At 45.3% G+C, this 12,780-nt stretch overlaps 2 protein-coding genes across 4 annotated transcripts in view; one reads left to right on the top strand and one right to left on the bottom strand.

Moving 5' to 3' along the window:
• Window positions 1-7,133: 7,133 nt before the first annotated feature.
• rprma (reprimo, TP53 dependent G2 arrest mediator candidate a) lies at window positions 7,134-8,305 on the bottom strand. The gene has a single exon (XM_062456178.1). The coding sequence runs from the start codon at window positions 8,070-8,072 to the stop codon at window positions 7,764-7,766; it is 309 nt and encodes a 102-aa protein (XP_062312162.1). The 5' UTR covers window positions 8,073-8,305; the 3' UTR covers window positions 7,134-7,763.
• Window positions 8,306-9,408: 1,103 nt separating this feature from the next.
• Window positions 9,409-12,780, top strand: part of galnt13 (UDP-N-acetyl-alpha-D-galactosamine:polypeptide N-acetylgalactosaminyltransferase 13) — a 65,071-nt gene continuing 61,699 nt past the window's right edge. For 2 of the 3 annotated variants that reach the window (XM_062458031.1, XM_062458030.1), the window contains exon 1: window positions 9,409-9,852. The gene's annotated coding sequence lies outside the window, so the exon portion shown is untranslated. The remainder of the gene's footprint in view (window positions 9,853-12,780) is intronic. The other variant, XM_062458032.1, reaches the window with a different exon arrangement.

The following is a 12,780-nucleotide window of genomic DNA, read 5'->3' as shown; positions in this document are numbered from 1 at the left end:
TTTCAGAAATATTCACACAAACTCTGTGTTGATATCATTATTGTCCCCTCTGACGAACGTTCTCAGGAAGTGAGTACAGTTTGGGAGTTGGTAACTTATTGTCTCAAACCACAACTGATAAGGAACATCCGTAAAGTTATGACAACACACACAAAAAGGATTATGGGTCTGTTGACGTGCGCTCAGGGGTGGATGGTTGGATGTGATATTTAAGAGACAATCAACAACACAGCAGCACTGGCTGTGACTCAGACCAGGGCCCAGAGCACAGCGGAGGCTGACGACAGGTCATGGAATTATCCTCCAACACCAGTCTGCAGGGATTTATCATTAACTCATCATTAAACAATTACTGGTGTCAGGGTTAGTGTTCGAATCACGACATAAACTAGCCGCTGTGACAGCTGGAGACAGGCTAGCAGACTGGAGACATTTACATTTAGTCATTTAGCAGACGCTTTTATCCAGAGCGACTTACAGTAACTACAGGGACATACCCCCGAAGCAAGTAGGGTGAAGTGCCCAAGGACACAACGTCATTTGGCACGGCCGGAGACAGAGACAGACTAGCAGACTGGAGAGAGACTAACAGACTGGAGAGAGACTAACAGACTGGAGAGAGACTAACAGACTGGAGAGAGACTAGCAGACTGGAGACAGACTAGCAGACTGGAGACAGACTAGCAGACTGGAGACAGACTAGCACACACACACACACAGGCACACATATCCACACACACACAGTCACACATATCCACACACACACACACACACACACATGCACACAACTCCCTCTACATGATCCGGCCCCTGAGAGGTGTAGCCTATGCCCCGGTACCAGGAGAGATGACTGGCCCCTGGGAGGTGTAGCCTTAGCCCCGGTACCAGGAGAGATGACTGGCCCCTGAGAGGTGTAGCCTTAGCCCCAGTACCAGGAGAGATGACTGGCCCCTGGGAGGTGTAGCCTTAGCCCCAGTACCAGGAGAGATGACTGGCCCCTGGGAGGTGTAGCCTTAGCCCCAGTACCAGGAGAGATGACTGGCCCCTGGGAGGTGTAGCCTTAGCCCCAGTACCAGGAGAGATGACTGGCCCCTGGGAGGTGTAGCCTTAGCCCCAGTACCAGGAGAGATGACTGGCCCCTGAGAGGTGTAGCCTATGCCCCAGTACCAGGAGAGATGACTGGCCCCTGGGAGGTGTAGCCTTAGCCCCAGTACCAGGAGAGATGACTGGCCCCTGGGAGGTGTAGCCTTAGCCCCAGTACCAGGAGAGATGACTGGCCCCTGGGAGGTGTAGCCTTAGCCCCAGTACCAGGAGAGATGACTGGCCCCTGAGAGGTGTAGCCTATGCCCCAGTACCAGGAGAGATGACTGGCCCCTGGGAGGTGTAGCCTTAGCCCCAGTACCAGGAGAGATGACTGGCCCCTGAGAGGTGTAGCCTTAGCCCCAGTACCAGGAGAGATGACTGGCCCCTGAGAGGTGTAGCCTTAGCCCCAGTACCAGGAGAGATGACTGGCCCCTGGGAGGTGTAGCCTTAGCCCCAGTACCAGGAGAGATGACTGGCCCCTGGGAGGTGTAGCCTTAGCCCCAGTACCAGGAGAGATGATTGTGTCATGCTGCAATTTGGAGCCGTCAGTGGCAATCCAGCTCATCCACCATACTTCCACCAACCAGCACCACTCTCAGCCAATCAGCACAGAGAGAGCTCCTCTAGTCCCAGGGCCTTTTTTAGCCTATAATCAACACCCTGCAGACACTCTGTCTGTGGAGCAGCCTGCATCGCACAGCTGAGCCTAGAGATCTCTGGCCCGCCGCTGGGCTCAGCCTCGCTGCTCAGCCTCGACTGGGATGTCATTCGCCGGGCTGAGATGTTTTGTTCTTTATGCAAGATTCTTGTGATTCTTTGTCTTGAGTGTAATCCCACATTAGACAATACAAACGACACCTTATTGGTTGGGGTGAGGACTGCTGCCCGGGTTTATGAACTTGTCCAGAATTTTTTTTATAAATGTTCTTTTATTTAAAATCCTATACCCATCTTTAGTGCATTCCAAACACTGTGTTCCATTTAGAGAAAAATATAAAGTTCACAGACGTGGACGTTTGCCGTTGTGTAAACAGCATTACTCTGTCCCATCTTTGTTTAGAAGCTGAAATCCAGCCGAGGATTCCCGGTAGATTGAGGGAGCAGGCAGTCATAGACCTGGCTGGCGAGTGTGTGTGTCCACAGTAGAAGTGCCGGAGGTACAAATGACTGTCTGGGGCACTTATCCCACTAATCTCTGCGAGCTTTGCTGTGGATTGGAATCTGGTGTGTCTGTCTATCAACCGTTTACAGAGCAGTACAGAAAATTGGTCTTACTCATATTGATGTACTTGTTCATCCCAGCAGTTGTTTTTCCTCTTTAAAATACAAAAGAATTGACATTAAACTTGTCCAGGATGAGTGTGAATATTTATCTTGTTTGAACAACAGTGTCATGATACAGATCTGTTTTTATCAAAAGTCTAAAACTTCATGAGGTGTGAATCTGGCATATCTAAAGAAACTAGGAAGTAGAAGGCCTTCTGTGTTCCAGGCTGCCACATGCAATGCCGACTGGAAGCTGGAGCACGGGGAATGTGTTTCACTGCGGGATATTAAACTGCCAGTGAGATGATCCTGGGAGTTATTCCCAGCGCTCGTTAATGAAACAATCACACTGTGCTTGGGGAAAACACTGAATATCATGCAGCCTGCTGTTTTGACCTAAAACTACTTTCAGCAGCGCCATCACTGCATAATAGATGTGGCTGTCAAATGAGCAAGTCCTTGATCAATAAAGTCCTCTATCAATAAAGTCCTCTATCAATAAAGTGGAATTGCTGTGGTTTTGTCTTCCCCGAAACAGGAGGTGGTGAAATTACTTCCACCAGAGGCTCCACTTTGTTGAAAGCATCATGAAGAAAATATAAAAATGCAAAGTTGCTTTCAACGCTCATTGTATAACATTCTGTTAAGTTTAATTTCTATGAGTCTTTCACAGGTAGTGTCACAGGGCTTCACAGATGCCCACACAACTGCACCAAAACCAACAAAAAATATTCAAAGATGACAAGGAAAAAAATTACAGGAAAATAACCAGTGCAACAATGCAATGCCCTCAGGGAAACATGGTTATTATCGGTGTTTGAAAGGGAAACTGAAAGGGAGACAGTAAAAACAAAACGTCCAACTTTTCTTCCCAGTCTGGGTTGTTAAGGGGCTATAAATGGGATCTCAGTATGAGCCTGTTCACTGATTATCTATTCAGTGTGATGTTCATGCGTACACACCCTGTCACAGATTGGTAGAAATAGGTCTGATCTGCAGTCTGCTGTCTGCCCTTGGAGAGACTCGACTTAAAATAAATCTAAATAATTCACTGCTCTAGTATAGACATAAGTAAAGCTTTAAAAGTAGAGCATAATTACTGAACGTGTTTTGTGTGTGGTAACATTTGCGCCAGTTATTTGGGGACTCTCTCTCTCTAAATAGATACAGTTAGGTCCATAAATATTTGGACATTGACACAATTTATCATTTTGGCTCTGTATACCACCACAATGGATTTGAAATGAAACAATCAAGATGTGCTTTAAGTGCAGACTTTCAGCTTTAATTTCAGGGTATTTACATCCAAATCAGGTGAACGGTGTAGGAATTACAACACATTTTATATGTGGCCCCCCCCTTTTTAAGGGACCAAAAATAATTGGACAAACTAACATAATCATAAATCTAATTGTCACTTTTAATACTTGGTTGCAAATCCTTTGCAGTCAATGACAGCCTGAAGTCTGGAACCCATAGACATCACCAGACGCTGGGTTTCGTCCCTGGTGATGCTCTGCCAGGCCTCTACTGCAACTGTCTTCAGTTCCTGCTTGTTCTTGGGGCATTTTCCCTTCAGTTTTGTCTTTAGCAAGTGAAATGCATGCTCAATTGGATTTAGGTCAGGTGATTGACTTGGCCATTGCAGAACATTCCACTTCTTTGCCTTAAAAAACTCTTTGGTTGCTTTCGCAGTATGCTTCGGGTCATTGTCCATCTGCACTGTGAAGCGCCGTCCTATGAGTTCTGAAGCATTTGGCTGAATCTGAGCAGATAATATTGCCAGAAACACTTCAGAATTCATCCTACTGCTTTTGTCAGCAGTCACATCATCTATAAATACAAGGGAACCAGTTCCATTGGCAGCCATACATGCCCACGCCATAACACTACCTCCACCATGCTTCACTGATGAGGTGGTATGCTTTGGATCATGAGCAGTTCCTTCCCTTCTCCATACTCTTCTCTTCCCATCATTCTTGTACAAGTTGATCTTGGTCTCATCTGTCCATAGGATGTTGTTCCAGAACTGTACAGGCTCTTTTAGATGTTTTTTGGCAAACTCTAATCTGGTCTTCCTGTTTTTGAGACTCACCAATGGTTTACATCTTGTGGTGAACCCTCTGTATTTACTCTGGTGAAGTCTTCTCTTAATTTTTGACTTTGACACAGATACGCCTACCTCCCGGAGAGTGTTCTTGATCTGGCCAACTGTTGTGAAGGGGTTTTTCTTCACCAGGGAAAGAATTCTTCTGTCATCCACCACAGTTGTTTTCCGTGGTCTTCCGGGTCTTTTGGTGTTGCTGAGCTCACCAGTGCGTTCTTTCTTTTTAAGAATGTACCAAACAGTTGATTGAGCCACACCTAATGTTTTTGCTATCTCTCTGATAGGTTTGTTTTGATTTTTCAGCCTAACGATGGCTTGCTTCACTGATGGTGACAGCTCTTTGGACTTCATATTGAGAGTTGACAGCAACAGATTCCAAACACAAATACCATACTTGAAATGAACTCTAGACCTTTTATCTGCTCCTTGTCAATGAAATAACGAACTCCCATGAGGGAATAACATACACCTGGCCATGGAACAGCTGAGCAGCCAATTGTCCAATTACTTTTGGTCCCTTAAAAAGGGGGGGGGCCACATATAAAATGTATTGTAATTCCTACACCGTTCACCTGATTTGGATGTAAATACCCTGAAATTAATGCTGAAAGTCTGCACTTAAAGCACATCTTGATTTTTTCATTTCAAATCCATTGTGGTGGTATACAGAGCCAAAATGATGAAAATTGTGTCAATGTCCAAATATTTATGGACCTAACTGTAGTTAACTGAACTGTTAACACTAAATGTAATTCAACAGTGAAAATAGTCTGTTGGCCAAACAGACCAAATATTAATTAAAAATATTTATTTAATTTTTATAATTGAATGTATTTATTTAATAACAGATTCAGCCCACCAAGCTTGGCACTCTAAGGTCAGCTTCCTACCAGCTGTTTACTCCAGCCACTAACTTATTAAGGGTAATGTAACCATCAAATCTACACAGGTGCTGATCATGCATCTGTAAAAGGGAGTTCCTCCTGGTGCATCCTCATGGACAGCAGAACATGACAGGTACAGTGTTTGGCAGTGCTACTATGTTGCAGACTTTCCTGGCATTTTACTACTTCCAAATACCTTGGGTATTTTACTACTTCCAAATACTTTGGGTGCATTTGATTTGGTCCACCCACTGCAATGTGGACAAGGAGTGAGTTCTATTAGAGAAACCTGTGTTATCATATCTAATCTACCTCAACTACTTTCAAGTGCTGAATCTCTTCACCCAGGTGCAGCTGTGACAGCTGTGGTGGTCTGTTCAAAGTATGTCTGACTCAGAGGATTTCGGTTGGTTCGCTAATGCAACACCTTAATGAACAGATGTACCAACCTATGTAACATATATATTCAAATAAAAACGCTTTATTTTTTGGGTCGGTCACGCAGTCACAGGTACAGCAGGGCTGATGGTCGTTCACGCAGTCAAAGGAACAGCAGGTCTGATGGTCGGTCACGCAGTCACAGGTACAGCAGGTTTGATAGTCGGTCAAGCAGTCACAGGTACAGCAGGTTTGATGGTTGGTCATGCAGTCACAGGTACAGCAGGCACGAACACTGACCATCCGTCACAACACATCGCAGAGGGTCTTGTCAAATGCAATTCACTAATCTGTGATGGGTTACCAGCTTGGCCTGCCCTCTGGAGCAGGCGAGTGAACAGGAGCGTTTTGGAGGGAGTCGACGGTAGACAATTTACCTCCGCATGCGGAGCACAGGTGGCCAATCAGACTCCAGCAGATTGTGCAGGGTCTTGTCCTGGCTGACAGGATGAAGCATTTCTGGAGGAAGGATCTCCCCTTGGGCGTGGGCAGCCAGGTGAACCACGACCCCAACACAACAGATGCTTTTGCTGAGGGGAAAGAGGACTCAAAATGGTTGAATGCCCACAGGCAAAACTTCCCCGGAGAATAGAAAATGTAAAATCTAAATAACTGGATGCAAACATGACATATGAAAAAAGATGAGCAAAGGCAGAATATTGACACATTATGACCCCTCATGTTCTACAGCGTACGTAATGACTGAAATGTTAGGCGGCTGACCTCATACCTTGAACACCAATGTGATGTGAGTGGCTTTTAATTACACATCTGCTGTGCTTTTTAATATTATGAATCGGGTCAAAGACTGAAACAGCAAAATGCAATCCCATTCTGAAAACACTCCCATGAATAGACCTGATTCATGCCCGGGGGCATGGGGGTAGGGCCCAGCCTGCAGTCTGCAGATCGATACACACTCAGGGTGTGAATCCCATGACAACACTGCATGTCCCGCTGAGTCCCATACGTGCCACAAACTCGTCACTTACGTCACAGGATGATCAATATGACCTGTGACCCCGTGAGAGGGCCTTCTCCACAGGAGAGCCTTGCCTCAGGTAGGTTACCCAGGTCTGGTAGTCTGCATGGTGCAAGGCACTACTCTCTGTCACACAATTTATATTTCACACAAGTCACATGCTACATGTTTCATATATAAATGTTACAACAATAAATATGCAGAAGAACTATAAATATAGACATAGTTCAAGTAAAAAAAATTTTTTACGACAGGCAACAAGCTTCATCTGTTTAAATGACGTAGTGTGTTAGGCTGTGTACTGTCAAAGGAACATTGATTTTGAGGGCTTTTTTATTTATGATAATGCTCTAAAATAAACCAGTACTGAATTTAAAAGAGTTTTAATTACAGGATTAATTTATTCCAATTAACAAGATCTACTTTATCTCTACCACCCATGCAATTACACACTCTTGAAATGTACAATTTTCATTAGGAAACAATTGGTTTACAGGTTTAAATACTATTGCATATTGTATGCAAAAACACATACAACGTGCAATTTCAACATTCATCTGCCCCACAATATTCAACACGGCTGCATTTTGCAGTAAAAAGGGCATCTGCCACTATCGTGGCAATAAGCTACTGCGTGACAATATGTGCTACATGACCTCTACACAGCGTACAGGGATGTGTGAATGCGTAACGTTTACAAAGAATAAGAGCTTAAATAACACAATTCATGAAGATGTGAATGTCGTTGAAAATGAGCTTTTTCTTAAACTTCAGCATCTGAAAAATATTATCATGAAAAACCTGTAATTCAGAAACCTGACTGATCTGAATTCCAAATGTTTCCTGTTTTCAACAAATGACAATCTTTACACCAGAAAACAGATAAAGGTTCGAATGTGATTACTTGACCGTTTTCTTTTCTCTCTTCTCTTGCTGAACTCCTCGTCGGGCGTGTTCGCTCAAGCGGACAGTTTTTATAACAACTTTGCAAAAGCAGTCTTAATCAATATGCCCCTACAATAACTGCTTCCACTTCTTTAGATGGTCTTCTGTCCGTCACCAAGAAGTTTATCATTCCTTCTGATTTGATGAGAAGGTTGCAGCCCAGAAAGAAGATGCCAAACACCACTGTGAGAGATAACACGCACATCACCGCTATTTGGACCACTCTCATGATAAATAGACTTCTTTCATCCGGCGCTGTCGCCACAAAGCCGTTATCAGTCACCACCGACGAAAAGTTACAGCAAAATATATCCTCTGTCTTGTTGAACAGCCCACTGTCCGTTTGGTTGAATCCGGTAGAATTCATCTCCACTTCTCAACTTTAAAATGTCACCGATTTGAGCTGATAAAGAAACAACTAGACAAAATCCCAGAGAAATTCCTCACAAGTGAAGTAAAAGATGGGTGTGGAAATACAGAAGATTGAATTACCTTTTTCTCAGGTGCGGCTGTTTTCGGGTGTATGAACTTGCTTTGACTTCGCATTACTGGAGGTTTGTAAGTGCCCTCTTCCAGCTCCAGCGCGCATGTATGGTGTTATAGCAACCCTTGGTTGTTATACCTTTTGGGTGAAACCATTTCACCATGGAGAGAATGGTTGGCCCGCCGGTCGTCACCCATTGCCATCACCAGGCGTATAAAGCAATAGCGCCACCGCCAGGTTTATTTCTGAACAGCCAAAAGGAGAGACCGGTAACACGCGTAGTATTTAGTCTATTTGGAAAACCATATACCTGATCTCTGTTAGCCTAAAAGTTTGACACCGTGAATTACAACCAACACTATTGTAATGAAGTGAGCAATCTGCGAATTATTTCACTGGCATCTTGTGGAGTTCAACGTTCAGGAATCTCATACGTTTTCTCATGCTCAAATGACATATTCATGTTTTTTGTGTGAAAATCTCATATAGTTCAAATAAATAGTAAGCCTAAACTATAAAAAGGAAAGTACGTCTCTCGTCTGAGTAGATGTAGCCTATGCTTACAGGCCGCATAATAGCATCAATGGACACCTAAACAACGTTGTACGTGTCAGCAGATGGCAGTGTTGCACAATTATTGAAGTAAGCTGCCACTGGCAGAACTACAAATCTTTCATTCCAATACGCGCTCATAAAGTGGAACGTGATGATGGACACTGTAGACTTGGATAGATGATGTAGTCCTACTCCACCAACACACTCACTTGAACTGTACAGGACTAGATTGCAGAACAAATCTTTATTGCCTATTCACGAGTGTCCCAAACATATATTAGTCCACATAATACAACTAGGCCTATTGTTAAAACTAACACATGTAATGTGACATTATGTGCATTACAGAATTAGTTTAATAGCCTATCTCATTCAATTAGAAGGCGATTTAAATTGGATGTGATGGAAGACAGTATTAAACGACAAAAATAACCAAATTACTTTATTTAAATTATTTCAAATGCAAACTTAGGACGACTGCAAGAACGAAGGTTTTTAGTCGTACTTAACATGTATTGAGAAATAGCCTACATTTACCATGCGCCCGAGCCACGGTGTTTTTAACAGATTTTGTGATCGACACCACTTACAACCAACCACAGAGGAGATGTCCAGCGACGCTTAGATCCCAGTGTTTCACGGTAGGTTGTACCGGAATATTTCGCCTGTCCCCCACCGTTATAGAATTATTATGTCCAAGAACAGGTGGACAGGCTACATATCTTTTCGCTCCGCATATCAAACATAATGTGAAAGAAAATGAAGACACAGCACAACTCGATGACAATACGCGTCGGTGGTTGGTGTTGGGAAGACTGCATTCCGAAGAGGGACCGATTGCCCATCAATGAGAGTAAATAGGTGTCAGGCAAACTGGAAACATCACAGGGACGTGGAATTATGCGTCTCATTTAGCTACAGCTCCCCCCCATCGAATGAACCAGTACCTGGCTTGACTTTGCTTCGATGGGATACGTGTGCAGCGAAATACATTTTCCTGCCATTTCTAATTGTGAATTAGGTTTCCTATTTGTTAGAAAATTCCTATTCAACACGTTGCTGACGAGCAAGACTTCGGCGGGCCATTTATTCACATCATCTTGTTACTGTAAGTACGGAGTCCTATTCGACTTAATTTCACCAGTTGTTTTCATGCTGACAGTAGTCCACAAAATAAGACACGGACTTAGACGCTTGCACGTGTTACTGCATGTTTCAATGTGAAACCTTGATGTTTTACATGGAAAAACAGTTCTTTTTATCATAGGTTTTGGCATTTAGCCAGTATTTTGGAGCTGTGGTGGCACCTGCTTCTCTAATCTCTACAAATTAATCACACACCAGGTATTCTAATGATGAAACTCGTGAATATAGATAATGCGATGAAGGTATCTCACTGCTCTTTGACCCACACCCTCCTCTACATCTACTGGTGTTACACAGGAAAAGCCCATTCTGTTGCATCCATTGAAATCAAGCTACTTGCGATTCTATAATCTATAGTTTTTCATTAAGTTCGGTCTTTTTCAAGTGTGTGTGTCTGCGTTTCTCTCCTTACTGATGAAATGCCTTTCCATCTATGGGAAGAAAGCTATTCATCTCACCCCTACGATATAACCTTAACACCACCCTCACGATAGAAGTACACCTGTAGTGGTGGTGTTGCCTGTAGAGGAACACAGGGCAGTGATTAGCATAAGAGGATCAGTCCATGAGTGCATGATGGTTAGTGATGGTAATCACTCTCCCAACAGCAAAGGCCCTCTTTCCACAGAAGCTTTTATGCTGATTTCTTTATTTTGTTTAAAACCTTGGAGAAGTGCTGACTGTCATGTCATTGGTGTCAGGCCCAGCCTTTGAGGCCCCTGAGAGCTGTGATGGTGTGGATGTGGCCCCTGAGAGCTGTGTTGGTGTGGATGTGCTCCGAGCCCCTTGAGGCCCCTGAGATCTGTGATGGTGTGGATGTGATCCGAGCCCCTTGAGGCCCCTGAGATCTGTGATGGTGTGGATGTGCTCTGAGCCCCTTGAGGCCCCTGAGAGCTGTGATGGTGTGGATGTGCTCTGAGCCCCTTGAGGCCCCTGAGAGCTGTGTTGGTGTGGATGTGCTCCGAGCCCCTTGAGGCCCCTGAGATCTGTGATGGTGTGGATGTGATCCGAGCCCCTTGAGGCCCCTGAGATCTGTGATGGTGTGGATGTGCTCTGAGCCCCTTGAGGCCCCTGAGAGCTGTGATGGTGTGGATGTGCTCTGAGCCCCTTGAGGCCCCTGAGAGCTGTGTGATGGTGTGGATGTGCTCTGAGCCCCTTGAGACCCCTGAGAGCTGTGATGGTGTGGATGTGCTCTGAGCCCCTTGAGACCCCTGAGAGCTGTGATGGTGTGGATGTGCTCTGAGCCCCTTGAGGCCCCTGAGAGCTGTGTGATGGTGTGGATGTGCTCTGAGCCCTTTGAGGCCCCTGAGAGCTGTGTGATGGTGTGGATGTGCTCTGAGCCCTTTGAAACAGGTAGGATCTACTTGTGCATCCTCTACCACTTTACATCACCTCTCAAGACCACCACCTGCCTGGTAATTAAGATTAAAGCACCACTAGATCAGAAAATAGTGTCATGGGAAGTTATCCACCTGTTGAATCCAGACAAAGGTGGAACCCAGAGACAAAAGATGGTCACATTCACAATATATGAGTTTATTATGCTTGAAAGCAGGAAGACTCTAACCACTACACTAAGTCTCTGAGGTACAACTGACTCCAACTCTCACTGGAGGATGTGTGTTGGCACAAACACACGGTTGGAACACAACGTGCAGGTCGAAGTATTTCTCCAAACATGGTCGGGGCAACCTTCAGTAGACTTGACATGTCACGATACACAAACATTGTTTTCCTCAATGCATTTCCAACTGTCAGGCCAGATCCTAACAACCTTTTACCCCTCAGGAGATGGATCTGGTATATTTTCACCTTTGCTCAGGGATGAGAGCAAAGCTTAATACATTTCCACAACAATGTAGCACATTTCTTATTCAAAGCAAACCCATCAATAATATTGTTATCACAGTAGCTTCGCACAGGGCTGGACTGGGACAAAAAAATGCCCTGGCATTATGGCTCAGACCGGCCCACCACAATCGGTCGGACACCACCCACCAGTAACCATCCTTGCGGTCCCTGTAAATATGCAGACCTACTGTTCCATTCACATGCCAGATTACCAGTCCAGGCCTGGCTTCACATGCCAGATTACCAGTTCAGGCCTGGCTTCACATGCCAGATTACCAGTCCAGGCCTGGCTTCACATGCCAGATTACCAGTTCAGGCCTGGCTTCACATGCCAGATTACCAGTCCATGCCTGGCTTCACATGCCAGATTACCAGTCCAGGCCTGGCTTCACATGCCAGATTACCAGTTCAGGCCTGGCTTCACATGCCAGATTACCAGTCCAGGCCTGGCTTCACATGCCAGATTACCAGTCCAGGCCTGGCTTCACATGCCAGATTACCAGTTCAGGCCTGGCTTCACATGCCAGATTGCCAGTTCAGGCCTGGCTTCACATGCCAGATTACCTGTCCAGGCCTGGCTTCACATGCCAGATTACCAGTTCAGGCCTGGCTTCACATGCCAGATTGCCAGTTCAGGCCTGGCTTCACATGCCAGATTACCAGTCCAGGCCTGGCTTCACATGCCAGATTACCAGTCCAGGCCTGGCTTCACATGCCAGATTGCCAGTTCAGGCCTGGCTTCACATGCCAGATTACCAGTCCAGGCCTGGCTTCACATGCCAGATTGCCAGTTCAGGCCTGGCTTCACATGCCAGATTGCCAGTCCAGGCCTGGCTTCACATGCCAGATTACCAGTTCAGGCCTGGCTTCACATGCCAGATTACCAGTCCAGGCCTGGCTTCACATGCCAGATTACCAGTCCAGGCCTGGCTTCACATGCCAGATTACCAGTTCAGGCCTGGCTTCACATGCCAGATTACCAGTCCAGGCCTGGCTTCACATGCCAGATTACCAGTTCAGGCCTGGCTTCACATGCCAG

Source organism: Osmerus eperlanus, chromosome 3, assembly GCF_963692335.1.
Source record: "Osmerus eperlanus chromosome 3, fOsmEpe2.1, whole genome shotgun sequence".
Lineage (NCBI taxonomy): Eukaryota > Metazoa > Chordata > Actinopteri > Osmeriformes > Osmeridae > Osmerus > Osmerus eperlanus.
This window is presented reverse-complemented; position numbering and strand designations above follow the sequence as displayed.